General features: G+C 61.3%; 3 protein-coding genes across 4 annotated transcripts; 1 reads left to right on the top strand and 2 right to left on the bottom strand.

Annotated features, from left to right (window-relative positions):
• Positions 1 to 341: 341 nt before the first annotated feature.
• Positions 342 to 3182, bottom strand: INHA (inhibin subunit alpha). The gene is made up of 2 exons (XM_008922886.2): positions 2651 to 3182; positions 342 to 1851 (listed from the first exon to the last, which is right to left on the bottom strand). Exons 1-2 carry the CDS (start codon positions 3006 to 3008, stop codon positions 1118 to 1120), a joined length of 1092 nt encoding a protein of 363 aa, XP_008921134.2. The 5' UTR covers positions 3009 to 3182; the 3' UTR covers positions 342 to 1117.
• A 2380-nt stretch (positions 3183 to 5562) lies between these two features.
• OBSL1 (obscurin like 1) lies at positions 5563 to 20859 on the top strand. The gene is made up of 25 exons (XM_018072688.2): positions 5563 to 6677; positions 7444 to 7713; positions 7969 to 8229; positions 8568 to 8873; positions 8996 to 9271; positions 9367 to 9642; positions 9779 to 10051; positions 12555 to 12827; positions 13481 to 13789; positions 14071 to 14346; positions 14565 to 14840; positions 14930 to 15205; positions 15471 to 15752; positions 16460 to 16735; positions 16871 to 17146; positions 17229 to 17495; positions 17647 to 17916; positions 17999 to 18265; positions 18520 to 18786; positions 19121 to 19233; positions 19398 to 19551; positions 19653 to 19814; positions 19953 to 20057; positions 20185 to 20451; positions 20695 to 20859. The coding sequence occupies exons 1-25, from the start codon at positions 5639 to 5641 to the stop codon at positions 20700 to 20702; spliced, it is 6825 nt and encodes a 2274-aa protein (XP_017928177.1). The 5' UTR covers positions 5563 to 5638; the 3' UTR covers positions 20703 to 20859.
• A 135-nt stretch (positions 20860 to 20994) lies between these two features.
• Positions 20995 to 26174, bottom strand: TMEM198 (transmembrane protein 198). Of its 2 annotated transcripts, none has more exons than XM_029959874.1 (5): positions 26160 to 26174; positions 23934 to 24184; positions 23253 to 23828; positions 22846 to 23036; positions 20995 to 22376 (listed from the first exon to the last, which is right to left on the bottom strand). In XM_029959874.1, the coding sequence occupies exons 2-5, from the start codon at positions 24121 to 24123 to the stop codon at positions 22230 to 22232; spliced, it is 1104 nt and encodes a 367-aa protein (XP_029815734.1). In that variant the 5' UTR covers positions 24124 to 24184; positions 26160 to 26174; the 3' UTR covers positions 20995 to 22229. The 2 variants fall into 2 exon arrangements, with proteins under 2 accessions (XP_029815734.1, XP_008921135.2); XM_008922887.3 differs by lacking the exon at positions 26160 to 26174 and adding an exon at positions 25355 to 25424.
• Positions 26175 to 26802: the final 628 nt, after the last annotated feature.

The following is a 26802-nucleotide window of genomic DNA, read 5'->3' as shown; positions in this document are numbered from 1 at the left end:
CATCTGGTCCTTTGGGAGGAAGGGGTGGGAAGGGAATCCTACGTGGCTGGGCTGGGACCTCCCTGCTGCCCAGGGTGACTCAGTCGTTCCCGCTCTGCAGAGGCTGTGACGGGGCAGCTTTCATCATCGGCCTGGTGGAGAAGAATTGCTCTGGCTGCATTCCTATTTGGCCCTATCCCTGTTGAGGGGCCGGGTGAGGGGCTTTCCCGTTCCTCCCCATCCTCCCACCATCCCCATGCCTCCTCATCCCTCTGTCACTCCTGTTCCTCTACAACCTGTTGCCCGGAGCAGAAGGGATGTTGCTCTGCCCTGTGCTTCCGTGCCCAGGACAATATCAAACCCAGCCATGCCATGCCAGTTTTGGCCAGCAGACCCCAGTCCCCTCTCTGGTACCCCAGGTCAGAGTTGGATGCCTATAAAGTACTTGCCCGTCCCCTCACTTCTCCATCTAGAAGCCCCCCAGGAAGGTTGCATCCCACTGCACAAACTGCATGCCACCTCCGTGGCTGCTTCTGATGGAAGCTGACATTTCCACACTGCTTTAGTAAAGGGAGCACGTTTATTTCACTCGTCCCGTTAAGCTTTCCAACAAGCTGTGCTGCCGGGAGAGGGCTCACTTGCGGTGCCATGCATGCCACCAGCCCTACCAGTGTGAGGTCCTGTTGTGGGCTTGCCCAGGCACAATCTGATCCTGTTGCAGCTGCCTGGCCCTGCCTGGAGCACAGGGAGGCTGTTGAATTCTGCAGTAGAAGCGGGACCCCAGTCTTTGGGGAGGGGCAGAATTGAGGGAGGGGAGCAGGTGGAGAGAGACGGCGGCTAACCTGGTTGCAGACAGCAGCCTGGCTTTGGCAGGGCAATGGTGCCTTTGCCAGAGGCTGTGCCTATCCCTGCCCTGCCATGCCCCAACTTGCTCTGGGCAGGGACTGGCCCTAGGGCAGGTCTGGCAGTGTGATAGTACCTGGGGCAGCCCAAAACTCTGACTTGTGCAGGGGAGGGTGGCACAGCCCAAAATGCTCCTCCAGGTCCCTTTGGTCCCTGCAGTGTGGGGCCAAGGTCCCAGTGGGAAAGCAACTCCTTCTCAGTGGGATCACAGTCTGGGGCTGGGCTGTGGGATGCTCTAGACACAGGTACAGTCCTGGGCCAGTATGTTGGGCACTGTCTCGTACTTGAAGGAGTACCCGCCATCGGAGGTGGTGCGGACGCGCAGGGAGCGCATGGTGCCGGGCAGGGCAGCGCAGCAGAGCTGCACGCCCAGCCGGTGGCTCAGCCCATGGCCCGCGGTGCAGCTCCCATGGCAGTAGTGGAAAACGAAGCTGCTGGGATGCACGATCCACTTGTCCCAACCCAGTTCCTCAAAGGAGATGTTGAGGGAAGCCCGGCGGCAGTTGGTGTGGGCAGCCAAGTCCTCGGATGGGCGCTGCAGCAGGCTCAGTGCAGCTGGGGACCAGGGCATGGTGGAGCGACGAGCCCTCTCACTGCCCTTGGCCTGGGTGGTGGCCACTAAGAAGGGCATCTTGTCCCCCTCGGCCAGGCAGGGGCAGCCAGGGCAGCGCACCAGGAGCACAAAGAGTGGCTGCGAGAGCTGGGGCAGCAGCACGGGGGCCAAGTGAAACACTGTCCAGTGCTCGGGTGTCTGCTCTGCCATGGCTGTCACCGGCACCCGGCCCTGTGGTGACAGGGCCAGCACGTCAGGGGCTGAGTGGTTCAGGGTGGCCAAAGGACCAGTGTAAAACCAGAGCTGGGCAGAAGTCACCATGCGGCTCAGGGTGTGTGCTGAGGGCTGGAAGAGATAGCTGAAAATCCCTTCTTCCTCCAGCAACTTGTCCGGCTGTGTGGGCTCACAGGGCACATCTGTGGTGGGGAAAAGATGATCAGGGTGTGTGCCCAAACCTGGGGAGAGTACCCCAGTGCCAGGCGGCAGGGGAAATGTTGCAGAGGGTCCCTGGGATGCTGGCAGGGCACTTGGCTGCCAGCATAGGCTGTGGCAGGGTGCAGGGGAGCTGCTGTCTAGTGCTACACAGCAGCTTCTGTGCTGTGTCCCACAGCCAAGCCCTGCTTATGCCCTGGGCTGGTCCATTAGTGTTGCCCCAGCATCCTGCCCCACCTCCTAGTGTCCTGCCCCATAGCTGGTCATCCTGCTGCCTTCCCCCAGCATCCACATCCTATCCCATCCCCCAGCATTCTGCCCCATCTCCCACTGTTGTGCTTTATAGCTGGTCATCCTGCCCTATCCCACAGCATCCTGCTCTGTCCCTTTGTATTCCATCCCATTTTCTAGTATCCTGCTCTACTCCCTAACATCCCACCCTATTCCACCCTGCCTGCACCTCAGCCCTACCCGTCTCTGCATCCTGCCTGGCCAGATGTTCCTCAGCCTCTTAGCACTCTCTTGTGCTGCCCACACCTCTCCCTGTCTGTACTGGGCTGCTCTCCCTGTCTGTACTGGGCTGCCTGTCCCTGCCTGCCATACCTTTCCCCCTCCTGGCTCTCCACCAAATCTTGCCCATGCCCGTGCCCCAGCCTGGCATACCCTCTTTCCCTTCTCCTGCAGACCACCACAGCAGCCTCTCCATCCTTCAGCATCTGTGTTGCCTTGAGGCCCCACCCTGCTTACCCCTCTGCCCTCTCCATTCCACCATGATGTTCTCACCTGTGGAAGGGAACAAGATCACCTGGGAGGTGTCCTCCAGCTCCTCTGGCTCAACTTCAGCGTCTTCAAGGATGTCTCTCCGGTGTACCCTCCTTGCTTCCGTCTGCGGCTTCTCCTGGAGAAGTGGGGGGCTCAGATGCTCCAGCACCCGAGCCCGCACCTTGGCCAGGATGAGCTGCCTGTCAGCACCTGCCCCAGTGCAGCTGGCCAGGGCAGCAGTGGGCAGCATGGCAGGCAGCAGGTGCAGGAGGAGCAGCATGACTGTGGGGTGTGCAGCAGGCCAGTGGCTCAGGGGGCTCTGCCGTGGGCTTCTGCCTGCCTGTCTGCCTGCTGTTCTCCCCCTGGGGCAGGGTGGCATTGAGATCTATCTGACACTGACGCAAACGTCTGCTCGCCGTGAATATTATCTCTGGGCTGTGAAAGCGCTGAGACGTCTGGAATGTGAGGACTGCAAGGACAGTGTGGTCTGGAGGGGGGGGGCAGCGCCTGGGCAAGGGGTGTGTGTGTGGGGGATGCTGCTGGGAGCAGCGGGTGCATGGGGCTGGGGAGGCCGTGCTGTGGGCAGGGTGCTGCCAGGAAGGTTTTCCTGTGCTGGCAGGGATGGAGGGGGCATCCTGAGCAAGCTTTGCAGCTGCTGGTGCTGGGTGCCCCCCCACGGTGGAGGAACTGGAGATCTGCAGCTTCAGGGGGGATAGTGGGAGGTGACAGCAGTTGTGCACAGCAGGGAAATCTGGGCAAAGACCTGATGGGGTTCAGAGCCCTGTGAGGCTCTGGCATGGGGGAGGCAAGTTGGGGCGTACAGGCTGGGCACTGGGATCTCTGGGACAAGCCAGGGCAACCAGGATGTGAGGACGGGGCCCTAGGGAGGGCAGGCTGGGGGGGAGTGGCTGTGGCATCTCCAGGACAGTCTGGAATCTGGCAAGGTCCTGGAGACATGAAGCAGGAGGGACAGCAAGAGGTCCCTGGGGCTGGGACTGGGGAATGCTAGGCCAGCTTCAGGGAGAGAAGAGGTGAGGCAAAGCCAAGCCAGCTGGAAACCCTGCAGCAGGCAAAGGATCCTGGACTGCTCCACGGGCTGGCTCACAGGGTGGGAGTTGCAGGAGAGGCATAGACATAGGCTGCAAGGGGACCCTGTACCCTTCCTCTAATGGCTGCCTGAGGGGACACTGCCGGGTGATTCGTCAGCCCTGCCTGCCCTGTGGGTGGTGGGCAGCCTGTGTATCCCCTCTGCTCCTCCCACAGCCCAGTGTCCTGCACAGCCCATGCACAGCCTGGCACCTCATGCAGCATCCAGTGCGGTACATCCCACCCCATGCAGTATGTCTCGCATGGCATGACCTCTCTCACTGCAGTCTGGTGTCCCACTCCATATACCCCACACCAGGCTGTACATCCCACATGGTGCATTGTCTCCTGCTGCTGGCTGAGCTATCATGGAGCCACAGCTGGGGCTGTGGCACCCCAGCTCTCTGGGGTGGCTCCCGCCAGGCTGCTATACATAGGTAGACCAGCCCTGCCTCAGTGAGGCGCTGAATGGAGCAGGCTCGGTCTTATCAGCCCAGCGTGTCATCAGAGGGTATTTTTGGGGACAGCAGCTGCAGGCATTTATAACGTTTGGTCCCTGTGCACTGACACCCAGGAGCAGAGCTGGAGGAAGCAGCAGGAGCTGGGCACCGAAACTGGGAGACACAGGGGAGAGGCAGCGGACCGAGGTGCGTGTGTGGAGATGGAGACTGGGCTGAGGGGCTGTCTGGGGCAGGGTGATCAGGGAAGGGGGTGGTTAAAGGGTGCAGTGGGGTGGCTGAGCCATCAGGTCTGTATGCATCTGCAGAGGCTGCTGTGGGGTGGGCTGTGGGTCAGGGGAGTTTTTGGCCGGGGAGGTGGCTCTGAATGGATGCACTGTTCCAGGGGTAGGGCGCTGGGAGGAGAAGCTGGCCCCAGTCCTTCTCACTCCTTGGGGAACAGCCCTCTCCCACCGTCCCCTCTGGCTCATTCAGGGAGTATTTTTTCCCCTCCCCCTGCACGAGCAAGGCAGAGACGGATATTGCCCCAGCCCCGGCCATGGTGTGGGCAGAGGCTGCAGTGCACTCACCCGGGGGAGGCACAGAGCACCCTGCCCTGCTCCTGCCTGTGATAGTGGGCATGGTTACCCAGAAAGCTGGGGATGGAGGCAATGCCCTCCAAAAGCAGGACCCACCTCCCCAGCCTTATCTTTGCCCCTGGGGCTGATCATTTCTAGTCATGACTTTCAGTGTGCAAGGGCTGGATCCTGCCTGTGGGACCACACTCTGGAGGGGAACCTGCTCCTGGGAGAGCCCACTTTGCCATAGGGCATGGCCCTGTGGGGTGGCCGCCGGGCACAGGGGGGGCCGCCTGCCCATCCGAGCCTGGGAGGAAGTACCCGGATCCATCCGGAGCCTCGCGCCCATGACAGCCCTGTGTCAGCACCTGCCTGCTGAGCCGGCCCAGATGATGTAGGAATGCGGCTCTGCCACCACCCGATACTGCAGGAATGCCCGGCGGGTGGGGAAGGGGTGGGAGGGGGGCCCTCTTGCCTCTGCTGTCCCCCAGCCTCAGCAAGCAAGTGCCTGTGCTCCCTGTCTAGGCAGGGATTGCCTGCTGCTCAAGCTTGGGTCCCCTCTGCAACCCTGGGGTAGGTAGGCTGTGAGTGCCCCAGGCCCTTGGGGTGCAAAGAGCTGCCTTTTATCCCCTCTCCTATTGCCGCGGGCTGGGAAATGGGTGATTTGGGTGACACAGGAGCATATCCAGTGGGGCTGAGCTGCTCAGAGAGAGGGTGATGCTCCTGCAGCATGGGGTCCGTGCTGGGAGTTTTGCTCTGGGCGCGGCTCCCTCCTGGTGGGGCTCCACACTGGTCAGTCTTTTTGATAAAGCCTTAGCCCCTACCCTGGTCTGTCTGTGTATCTCCCCAGGCTAATGGTCCCCACTGCTGCTCCAGCCATCTGCCTGCTGTGACCACAGGAGGTGGTGATGGAGGGGTTTGGGGGAGCCCCCAGGTTCCTGGCCTATCCGCGTGCCTTCACTGTCCAAAGTGGCACTGATGTGGTCCTGAGCTGCCAGATCAGGGGTGATCCCCAGCCAAGCATCCACTGGGAAAAGGACAAGAACCCCATTGAGCCCTCAGGCCGTTTCCATATAGAGACCAAGGGGGACCTGTACAGCCTGCTGGTGTCTGGTGCCAGCCCCCAGGACAGTGGGCTCTACATCTGCAAGGCCAAGAACAGTGTTGGCGAGACTTATGCTGCCACTGCACTCAGGGTGGAGGCGGCGGAGCCCCAAGAAGAGGAGGGATGCTTGGGTACTGAGGCACCTGCCTTCCTCATTACCCCCTCATCCATGAGGGTGTGCCGGGGGGAGGATGTGATGTTCACCTGCAGGGTGTCTGGGCAGCCCTGCCCAGTGCTGGAGTGGGAGAAGGATGGGCGCAAGCTCTCCGACCTCTTTGAGAGCAGTCACTTTGCAGTGGGGCAGAAGCCTGAGGACTGGCACTTCCTGAAGTTGTTTGGTGCCCGGCCCCCGGACGGGGGTGTGTATGTCTGCCGGGCACGCAGTGGCTCCCGTGAGGCCCTGGCTGCTGCCGTGCTCCTGGTTGAACCCCAGGCACTGATGGATGGGCTTCCCAATGGCTCTCCTGCTGATGGTCCCGAACCACTAGTGGAGCGGCAGCGGCGGCGGCGGCACACAGCGGGACGGCGCATGGGACCAGAGATTTGGGTGCCCAATGGCATAGTGCCAGCCAGGGTGCCAGCAGCTAAGGCATTTGCCGTGAGTGTGGGGAAGCACGCCAAGTTTCGCTGCTACGTTACTGGCAAGCCCAAGCCAGAGATCATCTGGCAGAAGGATGGTGAGCCCCTCGCCCCTGGCCGCAGGCATCTCATCTATGAGGACCGGGAGGGCTACTTCATCCTCAAGGTGCTGTACTGCAAGCCCCAGGACCAGGGGCTGTACATGTGCACTGCTTCCAACACTGCTGGCCAGACCCTCAGTGCAGTGCAGCTCCAGGTGAAAGGTAGGAGTGTGTCCAAGCAGTGCTAGGGGTGGCTGGGCACTGGGTGGGTACAGGGAGTTTTGTCTGGCAGGGGTGTGTCTGTGTGGGAGCCTAGCATCCCTAGGCTCCTTCCTGCCCTGTGCAGCCAGAGTCACCTCAGGCTCCTCAGGACAGAGCTGTGAGCTGGAAGCAGGGGATGTTGGGCTCCTCTGTGAGCTGTGTCCCCCTCCATGTCCCTCTCTTCTTGCAAACAGAGAGGTGGCCTCTTGGAATGGCTGTGGGTGTCCAACCATGAACAGGGAAGGGGGACAGTGCCTTGGTGACAAATTCCCCTGGAAGTGCTGAGTGATTTTGGCAGGCAACCCTTCAGGGCAAGGTTCCAACCATCTACACTGGCGGCAGCCCCATCCCCCCTGAGCCACCCTGCCAGCTGGAGAGAGCCCATTGCTGGAGTGACCCTGTCCCTGGTGCAGTCCCTGCCTGTGCACCCTACTGCTCCCCTCCGCTAAGATGCTTGCCACAGCGTGTTGTCTTCCATGCTTCTGCATCCCCCAAAACTCCCTGCTGAGATGCTGGGGGCATCCCTGGGTCTCCCCAAGCTGTGTCATGGTTCTCCCTGCTCTGGGGGATGTTTCTCAAGGCAGAGTCCATCTTATGCAGGCCAAATGAGAGGACAGAGGAGGGCCAAGGGCTCAGTGCTCTTTGTGAGCTGGGAACAATGTGAGCAAAGGACTGTGGTGGGTGCTGCACCCCGCATGCCCTCAGTTCCTGTCTCTTCTGGTGACAGAGCACCGGCTGCGGTTCCAGGTGCAACTGGCAGATGTGGAGGTGGCAGAACGAGAGGATGCTGTGTTGGAGTGCCAGGTGCCACTGGAGACCATTCCCACTGCCTGGTACCTGGAGGACAGGGAGCTGCAGCCCAGCCACAAGTACGTAATGGAAGAGCAAGGAGTGGTGCGGCGCCTGACCATCCGCGACGCCCGCACTGACGACGACGGCATCTACCTCTGCCAGATGAAGGACAAAGCGCGTAGCATCGCCGAGGTTTCTGTCCGAGGTGGGGGTTAGGTCTATGGTGGCACAGCTTTGTTTTCCTATCCCCCTCCTTGCCAGGGTCCCCACTGCCCTCTGCATTTGCCTTCCCTCCATTTGGCTGTGCTGCCTACTGCTGCCTCTCCTCAACCTCCTGCACCTCCTCCTCCTCCTCCTCCTCCTCCTCCTCCTCCTCGCCTCCTCTTCTTCTTTCTCACCTCAAAGAGCCCATTCTGTTCCCAAGCATCCCTCCCCAGCCTTCATATATCTCTTTCCATAGGGGTGATTGTGAAACGGCTGCCGCGGAAGCTGGATGTGATGGAGGGGGAGAATGCAGTTTTCTGTGTGGAGACACAAGATGAGGCAGAAGGGACCTGCTGGAGCCGGGATGGGCTACAGCTGCGGGAGTCACCCCGCACTGTGCTGAAGAGCTTCGGCAGGACACATCTCCTGGTGCTGGTGCATGTCACCCGCCAGGATGCGGGCATCATCTCCTTCACTGTCAGGGAGTCACAGACATCCTCCCAGCTCCGGGTCAAGTGTAAGCTGCAGGCTTGAAGGGGTCCCATGTCCTCTCTCCTGCCCATTCATGGGGGATGATAGAGAGTGGGAGGTGGAATGGGTACCCAGTATGCTGGGGATGTGATGCTGCAGTTTTTTTTGGGAAGGGAGCTTTCAACAGGGCTCCAGAACCCCAGTCTCACTGGCACTCACAAACCCCTGTAACTAGCACCATGCTACACAAAAGCAAGACCATCCCCTCCATCAAAGAGAGGATCCCCAAAGAAACAGGCTGTGTAGCCCCCCTCAGCCCTTCTGCCACCCCACTCAGAGTCTCGTTGCCATCCCCAAGCAGCCAACATGGGCTGTGACTTGCAGGTGTGAAGCACAATCCTCCGAGTGCACCGGTGGCAGCTGAGATGAGCGTGATGGAGAGCAACACGGCTCTGCTGACCTGGTGTCCTGCACCTGATGCCCACCTCCACCCTGCCAGCCGCTACCTGCTGGAGCGGCGGGAGGCAGTGGGGGGTGAGTGGGTGCAGTGCCTGGCCACTGACCTGCCCGGCTGTGTGCGGGTGCTGGGTGACAGCGTACCCCGCGAGGCCGACTACTGCTTCCGTATCTGCGCCACTAACAAGCACGGCAGGAGCAGCCCCGTGGAATTCCCCGGCTCCGTGCATCTCGGTGAGGATGCCGAGCCAGAGACTTCCACCTGGGAGCTGGGTCTCCCCAGGGGCGAGCTGGGATGTTGTGCTACAGCGTGCTGGTAGTCAGTGCCGCTGGGGCTCAGTCTGGCTGTGCTCCAGTCCCAGCAGCTCGCCTGGAGAGGGGTCTGCAGGATGTGCGGGTGCGGGACGGCGAGGATGCGCAGTTCTCCCTGGAGCTGTCAGCTGCAGTGCACGGCTCCTGGTTCCTCAACGGTGCCAGGCTGGGCGAGGAGGATGCAGCAGGTCGGTGCAGGATGCAGCACCGCGGGACGGAGCACTCACTGCTTATCCGGGGAGCACGGCTGGTTGACAGTGGGGCCCAGATCACCTTTGTGTCTGGTGGAGTGCGGGACTCAGCCATGCTGCATGTGCAAGGTGAGTAGGGCGCTTGCCTGGGGTCCTGCCGGGACCCTAACAGTGTGGGCTCTCATGGTGGAGGATGCTTCTCACCTCTCCGCGACGTCTCTCAGCCCCGCAGGTCCGTATTGCTCCAGTGCCCGAGGCCGAGCGGCTCCGGGAGGTGCCGACAGGGCTGCCTGTGCTGCTGGAATGTCAGGTGTCTGCCCCAGATGCTCCTGTCCGCTGGCTGAAGGACGGTGAGGCCGTGCCTCCAGATGACGTTATCGTAGTGCAGGCAGAGGGCTGCGTGCGGAGGCTGCTCCTCCGCTCAGCGAGTCCCTCGGACACTGGTGTGTACACCTGTGATGCTGGGGATGATGCTGTGAGCTTTGTGGTGACCGTAACCGGTGAGCTGGGGACTGCCTGTGGGAGCCTGGACCCCACCTGCTGATAGTGTTCCTGCCCCTCTTCTCACCCCCATAATGGGGCTGAAAGCTGCAGCTAGTTGGGTACCCATGCTGAGCCCCACATTATCCTTGGCAGATGTGCCAGTGAGGATCATCAGCTCCAATGAGGAGGCCACCCACACCTATGTGGCTGGGCAGCGTGTGGAGCTGTGGTGCCAGCTGTCCCGCCTGGTAGCCCCAGTGCACTGGTACAAGGATGGAGAGGAGGTGGAGATGGATGAGAGCCTGGTACTGGAGCAGGAGGGGCCACGGTGCCAACTGGTGCTACCCTGCGCCCGGCCACAGGACACAGGGGAGTTCGTCTGTGATGCCGGTGGGGACTCTGCCTTCTACACCATCACTGTGGAAGGTGGGTATGATGCAGGAGGGCTGGCAGGGTCTCAGGTGGTGGTGCAGGGTGCCACAGCATGTGCATGCTGCTGTCAGTATTGCTGTCACTTGCCGCTATGGGACACTTGTCAGACATGCTCTTGCCAGGTCCTCACCAGCAGTTTGGTCGGTTGGTTGGTTGGAGTCTTTGTGGCAGCTCTGGTGCATAAAACCACCCAAACTGACTGCTAGAAGGAACAGCTTGCTCTGCTTGTCCAAAACACTGGAGCACCCGAGGGCACCCAGCACCTGCATACCAGGGTGTTTGCCAGGCCTCTGTCATGGCCAGTAACCAAACCCTCCTCCAAAGTCCTAAAAATAGTGGGCCGGGCACCTGGCGTGGGGTGACTCACGGTCAGACATCACTCTGATGGGCAGAATTAATTGCTGACCTGAAAATTAGTGGTTGCCTGGAGACCAATGATTGGGGGTGTTTGCTGGGTGGGAGCAGCGGACAGCATCCCGCAGCGGCTGCCTCGGCTGTGGAGCGGCTGCTGGCGTCTCTGGCTGGTAGAAGATAATGAAAGCTGAAAGTGAGTGAAAGGCTTCCCCTTGCTGGCCCCAAAACCCACATCCCACAGTCACAGGAAGATGACTGGGGGCAGAGCTAAAACCCAGTTAAAAAGCTCTGTTATCACAGCGGTAAAGCCTTGCTGTGGTGCTAACATGGGACAAAGGGCCAAAGTTGATGGCAGAGGATGTAAGTCAAGATGGGATGAGTGATAAGAGTTGCTTGAAGAGTCAATGGAGTGGTGACTGCTGGAAGAGTGAGGAAGGGAGGTTTTTTAGTGAGATAAAGGCCAAATCGCTAGTGGGAAGGACAGGCAGCGTGGGCTTTGGGCAGAGGCAGGAGTCATTGTCTGCCTTGCGGGAGCATGGGGCATGGAGAGCTCTGCTTCCCTCGGGTAGGAGGGGGAACACCATCTGCTGAAGCTCAGCCTTTTGACTGAGCAGCTTTGCATAACTTCAACAGAAGGGTCTTAGGGAAGCTGACTTGGTTTGATCTGGATTTGGACATCAATGTCACCAGCAGGGCTGGGGGTGGGTGACAGGAGGCTCAGGCTGACACCTCTCTGGCACGCGTGCCAGGCTGGCTGCTGCAGTTAAGCACTGCTGTGGCATGCTTGGGTTTCCCCGAGGCATCCCAGCTATCCCCCATGGGGCTGCTGTGGCATGGAGCATGTCTGCCTCAAGCCTGGCCACCCCTGTGCACCTCTGGGTCTTCTGGTAGCTGCTGAGTGCTGGAGCTCCCTCAGAGCTGGTGAGAGGCTGAGGCCAGAGTGGTGCTGCCTGCTGAGGGTTGGCACATCACCCCCTCCTTGCTTTGGTGCTGCTCAACATCTCCAGTTGCACTTCAGTGATGTGACTGCTTTTAGCAGGCCCAGGGAAAGAGGCAGCTACCAGCTGTTTGATCAGAAAGCCAGGCGGATGCAGGCTCAGTGTGTGGCAGGTTAATCACTGCAAACTGGCGCCGCACGCACGCTGTGGGGCTGTGGTGTGTTGCTGGGCCTGGGCATGGTAGCTGGGAGCCATCTGGGAAGTTTCCAGGCTAGATACCCAGTATGGGGCAGCTGTGGGCTATGAGAAGGGCATGTTACTGCTTGTTTGCTGGTGTGTGCTCCGATGCTGGCTGTACCTCGTGCCTGTCTGGAGCCATGGGCTGGATGAACACCCACAGCAGAGTCCAGGCCAGCTGCAGCTGGCTGCAATGCATGTGGCCAGGTAGGCAGTGCCGGTTGTGCGTAGCATCCTGATCCTCTCCCAGGAGGGCTGGTCACCTAAAATTTGTACTGGGAGCCCCTCTTCCTTTAGATCTCTGACTCAAGTCAGGGGGGAGATGTGAGCAGTGGCACTCATTTCATGTGTAACCCATTAACAGTGGTGTTTAGTGATCACTGCAATCTGGAATTGGGTCCTGGGCCCTGGTGAGACAGAGGAATAGGGCTGCTGGCCACAGGTAAGCCATATGCCTGCATCGCAGTGTCAGAAAATGCCAAAGCTGAGCCAAGACAGAAACATCAGCTGGCCCCTGGTGGCCTCTGAAATGGGGAGACAGGCAGAGAAGTGGGCACCCCCGGTAGAGCAGCCACAGGGGCTGGTGCTGACACCACAGACAGTGATTAGCAGTGCTGAGGTTTGCTAATGAGGTGCTTGTTTACCCACAACCTCCCTCCACATCCCTCAGCTCCATCACAGGGCAGAGTAGGGCAGGTACCACGGGTGCGAGGGCGCTGCAGCAATTTACAGCCAGCTTGAAGCCAGGTACTCCTCCTGGGTGTGATGGACGAGAAGAGGGAAACCTGGGCAGGTCTATGTGCCTGCTACATAGAAGCTTGTGCTATGTAGGCTGTGGATGAGGTGGTGCCTTCCAGCCTTAAAGCCAACAAGCTGGTTAAAGCATCACTCCACACAGGGCTGTGACTGCCACCATCACTGGCTCTGGTCTTTATGTCCTGGCTGAACCCCGTGTCTCTTCCTGGCAGAGGCGCCGGTGAGGATTGTCAGTTCCAATGAGGGGGCCTCCCATGCCTACGTGGCTGGGCAGCGTGTGGAGCTGTGGTGCCAGCTGTCCCATCAGGTGGCCCCAGTGCACTGGTACAAGGATGGGGAGGAGGTGGAGGCAGGTGAGAGCCTGGTGCTGGAGCAGGAGGGGCTGCAGTGCCAGCTGGTGCTGCCCTGCGCCCAGCCACAGGACACAGGGGAGTTCGTCTGTGATGCTGGCGGGGACTCTGTCTTCTACACTGTCACTGTGGCAGGTGGGTGAGATGCACACCTACATCCCTCTTCCCCTTCTCCCTCTGGCCCAGCTCCATGCTTACACTGTGGCTGCAGCACTTCAGCTGCCCCCCACCTCCTTGTGAGCGGCTCTTTGCCCATGCCCCTAGGATACAGGCAGCGGCAGGCCAGCTGCTCTGTCTCCTAGAGCCCTGTGCCACACTGCCACTCTACACCCCAAAGCACAACCAGCTGCCTGCCCGTGGTTTATTCTACCTCACACATCAGCCCTGGTGTTCCCTCAACTTGCAGTTACCAGCACTGCAGGGCTGGGAAGTCCAAGCGACACAGGGTCTTGGTCCTCTCAGCCCCGCAGGTCCACATCACCCCAGTGACTGAGGCACAGCAGCTCCAGGAGGTGCTGGCAGGGCTGCCCTTGGTGCTGGAGTGCGAAGTGTCCCCCCCAGATGCCCATGTCCACTGGATGAAGGATGGCAAGGCCGTGGTCCCAACCCAGGTCCTGACCATCTGCTCAGAGGGATGCTCGCAGAGGCTGCACATTGCCACAACCACACCATCTGACTCGGGGGTGTACGTCTGCCATGCTGGGGACGATGCTGCCAGCTTCAGGGTGACTGTGAGAGGTGGGTGAGCTGCTCCAGGGGATGCCTGTCTTCACATGGGCCTCACTCAGTACCAAGGCTGAGCCTCACCATGTGTCCCCCAACAGAGGTACCAGTGAGGATTGTCAGTTCCAACAAGGAGGCCCCTCACTCCTATGTGGCTGGGCAGCGTGTCGAGCTGTGGTGCCAGCTGTCCCGTCCGGTGGCCCAAGTGCGCTGGTACAAGGACGGGGAGGAAGTGGAGATGGATGAGAGCCTGGTGCTGGAACAGGAGGGGCCACAGTACCGGCTGGTGCTGCCCTGTGCCCGGCCACAGGACACAGGGGAGTTTAGCTGCGACGCTGGAGATGTATCTGTCTCCTACTCCATCTCGGTGGCAGGTTAGTGGCACACCAGGGACATCCTGAGAAGGGCAGCACTGCCCCAGCTCTGTGCTGTGGAGTCCCCAGCCCTGCTCCCTGCCCTCAGCATTATGTGGCTGTATCTGTGTGCCTACTGCCCCTGTCCTCAAACAGCTCCCGCCTCTTTGCACTGGGGTGAGACACTGTAGCATCTGTACAGTCCCTGAGGAACAGGGGCACAGGTGACAGTAAGCTGAGACAGCAGAGCCAGGAGCAGTGCAGTGAGCAGGTCTCACACCCTTCCTCTGCACCCCTGGCAGAGCCACCAGTGAGGATCCTGCACCCTCCACAGCGCTCACTGGAGCTGCTGGTTCAGGCACCGGGGTGTGTGGAGCTGCGGTGCGAGCTCTCTGTGCCAGATGCTCCTGTACGGTGGTTCAAGGATGGGCTGGAGGTGGATGAGACTGACAACCTTCTGCTGCTGGTGGAGGGGGCCTGGCGCTGTCTCTTCATCCCCAAGAGCAGCATGGAGGACACAGGCGAGTACATCTGCGAGAGCAAGGATGAGGCCGTCTCCTTCGACGTCAAGGTGTCAGGTCAGTGGAGACCCGGGAGCAGGGAGGTGCTGATTTGGTTCTGGCTGCAGGGTCTGTCCCAGCCTGGGGGAGAGGACTGGCTCCTCCATGGTGATGATGGTGGGTGCCCACTGATAGGGCCACCAGTGCAGTTGCTCGCCTGGGGCTGGCACCAGAGGAGTGTCCTGGGCCACGATGTCCCTGCGCTGCTTTGCATCACAGACATGCCATCCCTGCAGAGCCTCCAGTAAGGATACTGCAGCCCTGCAGACCTGTCCCTGTCATGACGGTGTCCCTGGGGGAGACAGTGACACTGTGCTGTGAGCTGTCCCGTGTGGATGCACCTGTGCGCTGGGCCAAGGAGGACGTCAGGCTGGAGGCTGGGGGCAGCCTGGTCCTGGAAGAGGAGGGTGCCTATCGCCGGCTGCTCATCCCTGCTGCTCAAGCCGAGCATGCTGGAAAATACACCTGTGACACTGCCAATGACACAGTGACCTTCACTGTCCAAGTGTTGGGTGAGCAAGAGGCTAGGGGAGAGCCTGGTTGGAAGAGCTGGGTGCACAGACCCCAGAGACCCCAGCTCTGTTGGTACTGGATGCTGCAGATCCGCTGGTCATGATCCTGGAGAGGGATATCCTGCTGACCCACCGGCATTGCCGGGCCATGGAGGACCTGGTGCTGGAGGTGCACCTCTCACACGCCCACGGGGAGGTGAAGTGGTACAAAGATGGGGAGAAGCTGCAGGACACGGGGCGTGTGCGGCTCGAGGAGGATGGGGCACGCCGATCCCTTGTGATCCTGGGCACCATGGGCAGGGATGCGGGCGAGTACCTCTGTGACACCGGTGATGACAGTATCGTCTTCTTCATCACTGTAGAAGGTGAGCAGGAGCTCCCAGTGGAGATGGCCAGAGGGGCAAGGACTGAGGTGGGTCTGTAGCTGCTGCCAGGCTAGTCTGGGGCTGGGCTGGGTGGCAGTGAGCATAGGGAGGCTGGTAGGGGGCAAATGGGGAGCAGACTGCACCTGTGTGGTGGCCTTGTGGAAACCCCGGCGCTACCCAGCTGCAGGCAGAGGCGTCTGAACTGAGTCTGGCCATTGCAACACCTGGCATAGTCTGCTCCTGTGGTGACTGCCCATCTCTTCAGTCCCAGAGCCACCAGTAACCATCGTGGGCAGCAGAGGCACTGTGGTACATCGCTGCCTGGTGGCCGGGGAGGATCTGGTGATGGCTTGTGAGCTGTCCCGGCCCGACGCCATCGTGCGCTGGCTCCGGAATGGCCATGAGGTGCATCCAGGTGAACGGGTGCAGGTTGAGGCCCGTGGGGTGCTGCGACAGCTCACCATCCGTGGGGCACAGCCCAGCGACTCAGGGTGCTACATCTGTGACGCTGCCAGCGACCGCATGGTGACAAATGTGGAGGTGTCGGGTGAGCTGGCTCAGCACCCCGGGGACCCTCAGCGTGGTGGGATCATGCCACAGACCTGGGGGAGGGGAGGGGATACCTATGTGACCCCGCTGATAGCAGAGGACAGGGTGGCAGCATGTTGGGGAGGGTAGAAACCCTGTCCTCAACCCTACAGAAGTTGTTGGTCAGAAAGGGACATGTCAGGGTTGTGGCGAGACATGTCCCTGCTGCGTCCCCCAGCCAGGGACTATTTAAATTTAGCCTTGGCCGGCTCCCAGGCGCCGCTCCTCCTGCTTTGGCTGCCAAAGGCTGAACTAAGCCCAGACCCTTATCAACTGGAGATGGAGGGCTGGGCAGGGTGGGAGAGGGCCTGGTGCATGCAGGAGCCCTGGCTCCCCAGCAAGGTGTTCAGGATGGAGGGGTGCACCAAAATTAATGGTCCCAACCTGGCAGCTGAGCTGCCTGTGCAGGGAGTGATGCAGGAATGACAGGCTGTGCTGACAACCTGAGTTTCCTGAGCGGACTCTGAGCTGCCAGACCCCTCCAGCCTGCATGCCTGCCCCTCTGGGACCCCTGTCTGGTCCCACCATGACCCCCAGCCAGCTCCACAGTCCTCCTGCCTTGCAGTAACTCATTGAGGGATCATCTCTGCTTGCAGCGGTCCTGCCCCTGCACTGCTCCACACTATGGGGACACCCCTGAGCCCTGTCTTGTCTCATGCCCCTCAGCTCGGCCCGTGTGCATTGTCAACAAGGAGGAAGCACAGAGCCCGCTGGAGGTACAGGAGGGGGACAGTGTGACGCTGGTGGCTCGGCTGTCCCCGGAGACAGCGGCAGTGCAGTGGCAGAAGGATGGACAGAAGCTGTGCTCAGGTGGGCGGCTGCTGGTGTGCAGTGAGGGTCCCACACGCAGCCTCACCATCAAGCAAGTGGAGCTGGGTGATGGTGGCATCTTTCTCTGCGATGCTGGTGATGATGAGGTGCATTTCACACTGCATGTGAAAGGTGAGCCTGGAGGTGTCCCTCAGCCATGTCAGGGGCAGGAGCAGTCCACTGCCTCATGCCAGCATGGTTTTACCCCTATTCCATGCTGGTGCCACTGCCAGGGGCACGGCTGAGCCCAATGCTCCCATGGCACAGAGGCGCCCATGTTGTTCGTGAACAAACGGGAGGAGCAGGAGAAGCTGCTGGTGCTGGAGGGTGGCAGTGCTGTGCTTTCTGCCATCACCTCCACAGAGCGATCTGATGTCACCTGGCTGGGCCCGCAGCAAGCAGCGGTGAGTGGTGAGCGCTGCGAGCTGCGTCGGGAGGGCCGCGTGCACAGCCTCATCCTCCACAGTGTGGCCATGGAGGACGCCGGCATCTACACCTGCCTCTCACCCCACGACCAGATGCAGTTCGACGTGAGCGTCAGAGGTGGGCAGCTGGGGGGCAGTGGCGTTCCTGGGGAACCCCTGCTGTGGCAGCAGGTGCTGACATGGGGGGTTTGACTGTGCAGAGCTGCAGGTGAAGTTCCTGCGTGGGCTGTCAGATGTGCGAGCACGGCAGGGTGAGCGGGTGGTTCTGTGGTGCGAGCTTTGCAAGCCACGGGGCGATGTGGTGTGGCGGAAAGATGGGCGGGTGCTGGCGCCTGGCCCCCACCGGCAGATGATGGCAGAGGGACGGGAACGCTTGCTGGTGCTGAGCCACGTGGAGCCTGGGGACGCTGGCGAGTACTGCTGCGAGTCCAACGACGACCAGACGCTGGCAACACTGACAGTGCAGGGTGAGCCCAAGGCTTGACCACCACTCCAGGGACCCTTATGCCATGGGGGTGGCAGGGAAGCTGGGCACAGTGATGTCAGGGTTGCAGGGATGCTTAGTGGCTCTGCAGGACAGGGGGTGCCTTGTGTTGAGCCCTGACACCCCGGCTGTAGTCCCCAGGGTGGTGGAGATCATCATGGAGCTGCAGAGCCTGACAGTGCTGGAGGGGGAGGATGTCACCTTCAAGTGCCTGGTGTCCCCTGAGGATGTGGCTGTGACATGGCAGCTGAACGGCCAGCCTGTGGTCCCCAGTGAGCGGCTGATGGTGACAAGGAGTGGGCTGTGCCACAGCCTCACCCTCCGGCAGTGCCAGCCAGGGGATGCAGGCACTGTGACAGCCAACGCCGAGGGGCTGGTGACCATGGCCCGGCTGAGTGTGCAAGGTGAGGGGGAAGGAGACAGGTGGGGCTCAGCCCAAGGCACAGCCCTGGGGCAAGCTGCTGACCCAGTGTATGGGCCATTTAGAGGCACAGGTGCTGTTTGTGAGGAAGCTGCAGGACATGGTGGCAGAGGAGCAGGGGGACGTGTGCCTGGAGGTGGAGGTGAGCCATGAGGCCGCTGAGGTGCAGTGGCTGAAGCAAGGTGTCCTCCTCCAGCCAAGCAGCAAGTACGTGCTGCAGGAGTCGGGGTGCCTGCGCACCCTCACCATCCGCTGCCTTGGCCCTGCTGACCGTGGCACCTACCGCTGTGAGAGCCTGCATGACCGCACACAGGCCAAGCTCTGTGTGGAGCGTGAGTATCATCCTGGGATGGAAGGTGACATGGATGGGGATGGGAATGGGGAGGGCACCCAACTGCTGCAATGGGAGAGTGTGGGCAGAGCTGATCCTTGGCTGGAAGGTGGTTGAGCAGAGAGGTAGATGAGTGTGTGGGCAGGGGTGGGAGCCTGGTATAAATGGCTGGATTTAGAGTACTGCTTCAGCAAGTGCAGACTGGGAACCCAGGGGCTGGGCAGACACCTACTCATGGACATGGGTCTCTCACAGCCCAGAAGGTGTCGATCCGGACACCACTGGCAGATGTGGAGACTTTTGAGAAGGAGACAGCCACCTTCCACCTGGAGTTGTCTCACCCTCACGTGCCTGGAGTCTGGACACGAGATGGCATCCGGGTGAAGCCCAGTGGCACATGCCGGATCAGTGCCATGGGCTGTGGACACAGCCTGACACTGGAGAGGCTGGCACTGGAAGACTCGGGCACCATCACCTTCACTGCTGACACCCTGCGCTGCAGTGCCCGCCTGCGTGTACGGGGTACGGTCCCTGGGGCAGGCTGGGGGTGCATGGCACTGGCACTGTCTGTCCTGCAGCTGTTCAGTACTGGGGGAGATTCCAGAAGTGAGCTGAGCCACTCTGGGCACATGTTGGCAAGTGTCGCCCTGTCCTCAGGGAGGAGATGTGAACTAGGCAGTGGGTCCAGCCAGGGTTTGGGTTCAGAGGTGGCTGGACCACCACTGATGAGTGCTTGCTCATGGTGGTGCCTTGAGAAGTGCCACTCACCCCATGCTGAAATGATCCAGGCACAGATACCCTTCTTGGTGTGTCTTTGCCCTACCAAACCTTCCTGCCCTGTGTTCTGCCTCCTCAGAGCCTCCAGTCACTATGGTCAGGGTCCTGCGAGACCTGGGGGTCCCAGAGACAGGGGTCGCCAGCTTTGAGTGTGAGTTGTCTCGCTCCAATGCAGAGGTGAAATGGTTCAAGGTGAGGGTTTGCACCAATCCTCTCCAGCAGTGCCTGGCCACATCCTCCTCCCTGCTTTGTCCTCCGGTTGTTGCCCTCCCTGACAGGGCTGCTGGCAGGGCAGATGGGGGCAAAGCAGCAGGGTGCTGCCTGCTTGCACCCTTGAGCACACTCTCCCTGGGCAGGATGGACAGGAGCTGCGGCCAGGGCCCCACTGCCGCATCTACTCAGCGGGCCGGCGCCGCATCCTGCAGCTGAGCCACTGTGACTTGGCCGACGCAGGCAGCTACACCTGCGATGCAGGCGACTGCCAGGCCTCCGCCGTGCTGCATGTCCAGGGTACAGTCACTCAGCTCCTGGGGGTTTGTGCAACCCCAAACCCTACACAGCCTGCTCCCCTTCACCCTTGGCTGCCCTGGCACCCTGCCCCTTACCTGCAGAGCGCCAGGTCCACATTGTGCAGGAGCTGCAGGAGGTCCAGGTGCGGGAAGGTGACAACGCTGTCTTCACCTGTGAGGTGTCACATGAGGATGTGAAGGGCGAGTGGTTCCGGGACGGGGAGAAAATCAAGGTCTCCAGCATAGTGAAGACACGGCAAGAAGGTGGGGTTGCAGGTGGTCCCACACCTGGTTTGGGGCTGGGAGGGGGTGAATTCAAGCAACGGGAGTTTGTGTGGACAAAAGGGGATCTCTGCCCCCGCCTGCTATGGGTGCCAACTAAGCCAGCCTCTCCCTCCCCAGGGACCCGCCATTTCCTGTTGTTCTGCGGTGTGCGCCCTGAGGACCAGGGACTCATCCGTTTTGCAGCCGGGACAGCCATCTCTGAGGCCAGTCTGCATGTGGAAGGTACAGTGCAGGCAGTGAGGTCAGGCTGGGCTCCAGCACCAGGGCTGGGGTGCACCAGGTCAGCTTGTGGTGTCCCCATGGGAGCCCACTCACCTCGCAATGCTGATACCCCGCCCCTTCCCACCAGCGCTGCCCATCCGGATTGTGAAGCCGCTGCGGGACAAGACGGTGCTGGCGAGGCACAAGGCGACACTGGAGTGCACTGTGTCCCACGCCCGGGGCCGGGTGCGCTGGCTCCGTGGGGACACCGAGATCTTTGCTGGTGACAAGTACGAGATCTGCAATCTGGACTGCTACCGCACACTCATCATCCACCGCGTGGGGCCAGAGGATGAGGACTCATACACCTGTGATGCCTTTGATGACCGCTCCACTGCCCGGCTCCTGGTAGAGGGTGAGTGGGCACCTGGGGGGGGCACCACTGGGGGCTGGCAGTGCTGATCTGCCTTGCAGTGGAGGGACACCAGAGGCCTTGTCCCCATGCCCCACTGCTTGCAAGAGTCTGAGTGCTGGTGTGGGGGGAAAAGGCTGGATATGGGTCCAGGGGTCTGTGCCTCCCTGTCTGGGATACACTTTTTGGGTGCCCCACCAGCTCTGGCAATGCTCCAGCTCTCTCTGACTCCCATTGTTCCCACAGGGAGCTAGAAGCCAGGATGCGGCACTCAGGACCTGCACACAGACAGACTGATGCTGCTGCTGGGAGATGGGGTCACACTTCTCCCACCACGTACAGACACACGGACTCCATCCCATGCCTGCTCCAGCCTCAGGGCTCTGCATTAAACACTCTTTTTTTCTGACATGGTTTCTTCCACGCCAGCGAGTCAGGGTCCCATTAAGAGAAGGGGTGGTGGCACCACCCAACATCCCCGGGAGCCTGGTCCCTGGGGCGGTCCCTCACCCCTGCCCCCGGCACAGCCCTGGGCCTCACACGCCAGACTCCGAAAGGCTCTTTACTGTGTGGCCGAGGCCTCAGCAGCATTTGGCACATTTACAAAAGACTGAAAAGGAGATGGCAGCACGACGCTGCAGGAGAGGGGGTGCCTGGCAGAAACATGCAGTTCCTGGGGCAGCAGGGCCAGCTGGGCTGCGCGGTGGGGGGCTCCCAAAGTAAGGGGCTCCCTGGTCCAGTCTCACCACCATCCTGCCTGCCTGGCCATGGGGAAATCCTGGCTCACTCCATAATAAGTTAATACAAATCACAGCAAGAGAAATATATACAAGGCGTGAGTCTCTGCCCTCAGCAGTGCTCTGGGCAGGGGCTCCTGCCCTGCCCTGCCCCAGGGCCCCCCTGGCCACTATAAAAATCCAGTCGCCAGCAAAACAGCGACGGTCTCTGACACTGCAGAGGTCCCCACATCCCTGAGGCAGCCCAGCCTCCGCCCAAAGGCTGGAGCCAGTGTCCTGTCTCCCATCAAAACATTTTGTGGGGGATGCACTCCGTGAGTGCGACTCCCGCTGGACAGGCACCACTTGCCAGCATCATGCTGGGAACCACCTGGCTCTGGCAGTCTCTGCCCCAGGATCACCCCGGTCCAGCTTGGGAAAAAGGGGAGTGGCAAGCTGCTCTGGGGTGTAGGAAGGGTGGCTAGGGCAGGGGGACCTTCTGAGGAGGCAGGTTTTGGGAAATGTTGCCTGGGAGCTGCTCTTGGGGCCAGGGTGGGACAGGGCACACATGCTCAGGGGAGTCCCTGCGGGGAAAAGGGCTGTGGGACCTGCTCTTTGAGGAAGGGACATAGGGGACAGGCACTTGGGGAGTTGCTGGGTGGTGCAATGGGGTGGGGGCAGGCATGGGGAGCTGCTCTTGGGAAAGGGGGGCTCAAATATGGGGAGGGAAATGTTAGGATGCAGGATGAGAGTGCCCAGACCATAGGGTAACACGCAGCAGTAGGGGCTCAGGAACCCACCACCCCAGCAGAGCCACTCGCAATGCATGTCCATGGGTGCTGGCCCTTGGGCTGAGTCCCTGTCGAAGGGCTTCCCCAGCACCTCTGGATCTCATGGGCAGCTAGAGCTTTCCCAGACAAGTCCCACATGTCTCCAAGAAGGGTCTCCATCTGCAGCCCCCAGCTGCACGTGGCCATCTGGGGCTGAAGACACAGCCCTGCCTGTCCCAGGGGTTCTGTCGGAGCAGACTGGGGTGCTGGTGTTGCTCGAGGTCACTGGGTTGGCTTATACCCTCACAGCAGGGCCAGAGCCTGTGGTGAGGGGCACGGTGGAGCTGCAGTCATAGTCCAGGTCCACCACGGCGTGGGAGCTGGCAATGAGACTGTTCAGAGATGGTCCCGTCTGCCGCTCCCGGAAACTCTGGATGTAGCTCTGCTTGAGAGAGGGGGAACAGAGAATGAGAGGGGCTCTGCTCCTGGCTCACTCCACCCCACTCCACCCTAAACTTTGCAGCAGCATTCCCCCTCCTCTTCCCTGAAACAGCCCTGTGCAATCCCCAGCACTCAGGCCCTCATGGGGCGGTCCAGAGCAGGGTGCAGAGTCTCATGCCTTCCCTGGGCACACACTTCACACCTTGCCTACCACCTGTTTCTACTGTGCCCACAGTGCTTTGACCAGCAGTTTTCATTTCCTTCCAAAGGCTGAATTGCTCTGTGGTGGTAATGTCCTAGCTTAGCCCTTCCTGAGCTGCCTGGTCCCTGGGATGCCCCAGTCTCATCCCTTGAGGTGCTAAGATGTCAACTGAGGTGCCTGGACACCTTTCCACGCTGCGGCCCACCCACATGGAGAAGGAAGGGCTGTGGAGTCTGGGGGAGATCTCTACCCTGGCTGTGGGACTCACAGGGGAGAGCACATCCCCATCGAAGCGGCGCACAGGATTGGGCTTGCGGCGGTAAGCAGGCTCTGGTGGGTGGGCTTTGTGCTGGTGGGGTGGCGGGTGGTGGGGTCTCCTCTTCTTCTTCTTCTCCTTTCGGTCTTCCCTCTGCTTGATGCGCATCAGCTGCACCCGGCGTTGCTGCCGGCTGATGATCACTGTGGAGCAGAGGGGCCTGTGAGCACTGGGGAGCACACCCAAATGATCTCCGCACCCAAACCAGTGTCAGCTTTGTGCACTCAAGCCTCCCTTTGAGTCCCAAACCCCATATCTGTCCATGCAAACGAGGTGCTGGGAACCTCCACCCCAGTCCCTAGCGTCCCTGGCTCCTCCATTCACCCTGCACATGCAAATCTCCCCCAGTTCCCACACACCTTCTGTATGGGAGTAGCCCTCGCCTGTGACCTTCCACTGGACCAGGACACCCAGTGTGGTGAGGAGTGGCCAGACGCCCAGAATGACCCAGCTGTACCAGCACACGGGGCGAGCAGGGGCCACCTTGATGCGCTCGTAGATGTATTGCACCAGGAGGAAGAGCTCAATGAAGTAGTCGACGGTGACGGTCATGATGGCGCTCCCAAAGACGGCGGTGGAGAGGGTGGTGAAGAAGCGCTGCCACTGCAGGGTGAGGACGGCGAAGAGCATCCCCACACCCAGGAGCAGCGCAATGGGAATCCACACTGTTGGCGGGTGGTAGAATTGCTCCATCACTACCAGTGTGGCCACTGCCAGCAGCAGCCCCAGGAGCAGCCCCACCATGAAGAGGCCAACGCTGCGCACCAGCATGGTGACCAGTCCACACAGGACTCCAATGCCCAGCCCAATGCCCACTGAGGCCTCCACGCTCAGCTGTGTGTCCAGCACCCGCTCCTTGTAGCACAGCATGAAGATGATGATGGAGCCGAACATCAGCCCTGTCAGGAACATGACGGCCTTGAAGCAGCGGTAGCCTATGGAGAGACCACCGCAGTCAGGGAGTGGATGGACAGCACCCCCAGCTCCCCCCTGCCCTTCTCCCTGTTTGCCCCACCAGCTGCTGGGCTGGCCTGGCTCACCAAAGAAGCAGTAGATGATGCCAAAAAGGCAGCACATGGCGCACACCACCGAGGGCACCACCTGGTAGCGACGCTCGATTTCCTGCTGGCAGCTGGGCTCCCACTCCTGGCCTGGCTCGTGCGGCAGCAGCTTGAACCGCAGCGTCTGCACAGTTGCAGTCATGGCTCTGGGGACTCCTGGGAGAGGCATCAAAATCTCCACTCCTGCCTCATGGCTTGCCGGCAAAACTGTGTTCCGGCACCCGCCCCACCTGGTGAGAAAGAGACAAGGGGAATGGAGACACCACTGGCATGTGCCCAGAAGCAATCCCAGCACTCAGCCACCAGAAATCCTGCTCTGTCCCCTCACTACTATGTGGGAAGGGAGGGAATGGGCAAACAGCCTCATCGGTGGGGGTGCAGACCATCACATAGCATGTGGCTGAAGGGATGCACTGTCCCCAGAGAACCTGTCTGCACCCCCAGGAGCTTCGCGTTGTTTTATAATTTGTCTGTGTCTTCAATTTCCTGCCCGTGGCTCTCCAGCACCCTTTTCCTGCTCGATTAACGGGAGACTTCCACAACCTGGTATTTTCTGCCTGTGAAGTAATTATGCTCAGTAATTAAGTCACCCCTCAGTCTTCTATTTTTATAGGCTAAACAGATTGAGCTCTTTAAGCTTGTACTCCAAGGCATTTTCTCCAATCCTCTAATCATATTTCTGGCTATTTTTCATCTCTGCTCCAGCTCCTAGAGTCCTTGTAAAAACAAATTGGGCCTCCACACTGTATCCAGCCCTCCCATGCCAACCTATGGGGCCAGAGAGGCACCAGCCCTAGATGTTCCTGCTCCTTACCCGAGGGCTCACCCCTAATGCTGCAGCTGTGCCAGGACGCTGAGCAAGCAGTTACTAGGCCCCCCACAGCGCCTACACAGACGGAGGGGTCATAATCCCCTGCAAAGACTGATCCAGCTCCAGTTTAAACCTAATTACAGCAGCTGTCTGCCTGCTCCCACCTGGAGCCAGTTCCAGCATCCCTTTGCCCCCGTAGTCCCTTTAAAGGCTCAGTTGGTTTAGAATGGGTTTATTGTCACTGATTGTCCCCAGGCCAGCATCACTCCTTCCCAGTGCCAAGTTGAAGCAGTCAGTTCAGGACAGCTCACAAAAACAGTGCTCTGAGAAGGAGCAGGGAAGAGGGCAGAGGCTGCAGTCATGGCTCCCTGTTGCCCAGCACCTCGCTGCTGCCCGGCCGGACTCCACTGGCATCTCTTCCCCTGCCACTGGCCTCCTCCCTCCCTCCGGCTGGGGAAGGAACCACCAGCTAGGGCAAATCCCCGTGGGGAAGCCAAGCACAGAGCCTAATCCCAAGGAAGCGGGCGGGCACAGAGCGGGCAGCCAAGTGCGGGGCCCCGAGGGGATGCTAAGCAGGATTGGACTTTACCCGAAGAGCCCAGGAGCGACGAGCCGGCCCTGGCGGGGCTGGGTAGTGCTGTGTGGGGTGAGAGTAGGGCTCTGCCACCCCAGGGAGTCGGGGATGGGGCAGGGCACGGCTGGCTGGCCGGCGTGGGGACAGCATGGCTTGGCACGGCTCAGCACGGCCGGTGGAGTGGCAGGAGGGCAGCGGGGGGTGCTGCTCTGTGCCCTGAGGCCCACGGCGGGCCGTGCAGAGCTCGGGCAGTGGCCGCCCGGGAGGGCCGGTCCCAGCGGGCGGGCCGGGCAGGGCTGCGGGCAGCGGCGCGGGCGGCTTGGCGGCGCCCATTGGCGCGGGCACTGTGTGCTAGGGGGAGCCCAGCGCCTGCTCATTGGCGCCGGGACTTACCCACCTGCTGCCGCCCGCCCCGGCCCCCCGGCCTCCCCTTCCCGCCCGCGAGGGCACGGCGCGGGCGGGGGGCCGGGGCAGCCGCCCGGGACACGGCCCGCCGCGGCGCGCCCCGGTCGGGCCCCACCGCACCCGCCGGGGCCCTTGGACCGCCAGGCGGGCCGCGCGTTGACCGAGCGACGGCCGCAAAGGCCGCCGGGGCGCGGGCCGCTCCGCCCCTCTTCTTTTGTTCGGGGGCGGGGTCCCGGGGGCCGCTCCGGCCAGGGCCAACCCGCATGCCCATCCCGGGCTGCGCGGCTCGCTCCCGCCGCACGATGGGGAGGACCGGAGCGCGTTGCCAAAAGCCCTTCCCCCGAGGGGTCCCGGGCGCGTCCCCCGCCTGCCGGAACCCCCACGTCGGACCCCCGTGCCGCTCCGCCTGCTCCACCTGCGCTCCCGGCGCGGCAGCGGCGGCGGCCCGCGGCGCCGGCGCTCCCGGCGCTCCCGGGCCGCGGGCCCCGCGCATGGTGGCGCGCGGCCCCGCGCGGTGCTGAGCGGGACAGCTCGGCTGACGTCACCGCGCCGTCACCGCGGCCCGGGGGCGGGGGCCTCGCGGCCTGGGGGGGCGGGGCCTCTGCGATGGGCGGGCGTGAGGGTGGGGTGTGCGGGGGGGTCTGAATGGTTGTGCGGTGCGTGTGAATCGGGCGTGGCGTGGGGTGTGAATTGGCGGTGTGCAGTGCGGTGAAATCGGGCGTGTGCGGCGTTGCGGTGTAGAATCGGGGTGTCGGTTGGGGTGTGAATTGGGGTGTGCGGTGCGGTGTGAATCGGGGCGTGCGGTGGGGTGTGAATCGGGGTGTGCGGTGCGGTGTGCGCGGGCACGTGCACTGTGTGTACATCGGAGTGTGTATTGGGCTGTGCATTGGGCGGTGCACTGAGGTGTACAATGAGGTGTGCACTGGGGTGTGCACTGGGGTTTGCATTGGGATGTGCCCTTGGGTGTGTATGTGGGTGTACGTTGGGGTGCACTGAGGTGTGCGTTGCGGTGTGCTCTGGCACGTGCACTTGGGTGTGCCTTGGAGTGTGCATTTTGT

The sequence above is a fragment of the Manacus vitellinus genome, unplaced genomic scaffold (genome assembly GCF_001715985.3).
Source record: "Manacus vitellinus isolate BGI_N305 unplaced genomic scaffold, ASM171598v3 scaffold_22_pilon, whole genome shotgun sequence".
Taxonomy (NCBI): Eukaryota; Metazoa; Chordata; class Aves; order Passeriformes; family Pipridae; genus Manacus; species Manacus vitellinus.
The sequence above is the reverse complement of the archived record's forward strand: the minus strand, read 5'-3'. Positions and strand labels throughout refer to the sequence as shown.

Bases quoted from the DNA above. Each gene is read 5' to 3' on its own strand.
- TMEM198 (XM_029959874.1), bottom strand. From the start codon at position 24,123: ATGCCTCTCCCAGGAGTCCCCAGAGCCATGACTGCAACTGTGCAGACG. The intron at 23,037-23,252 runs GTGTGTGGGAAC...TCTGCTCCACAG, and splicing joins GGGCTACTCCCATACAGAAG to TGATCATCAGCCGGCAGCAA. The intron at 22,377-22,845 runs GTGAGTCCCACA...TCTCTCAAGCAG, and splicing joins ATGGGGATGTGCTCTCCCCT to AGCTACATCCAGAGTTTCCG.
- OBSL1 (XM_018072688.2), top strand. From the start codon at position 5,639: ATGGAGGGGTTTGGGGGAGCCCCCAGGTTCCTGGCCTATCCGCGTGCC. The intron at 9,643-9,778 runs GTGAGCTGGGGA...TATCCTTGGCAG, and splicing joins CTTTGTGGTGACCGTAACCG to ATGTGCCAGTGAGGATCATC. The intron at 13,790-14,070 runs GTTAGTGGCACA...CACCCCTGGCAG, and splicing joins CTACTCCATCTCGGTGGCAG to AGCCACCAGTGAGGATCCTG.
- INHA (XM_008922886.2), bottom strand. From the start codon at position 3,008: ATGCCACCCTGCCCCAGGGGGAGAACAGCAGGCAGACAGGCAGGCAGA. The intron at 1,852-2,650 runs GTGAGAACATCA...TCCCCACCACAG, and splicing joins GATCTTGTTCCCTTCCACAG to ATGTGCCCTGTGAGCCCACA.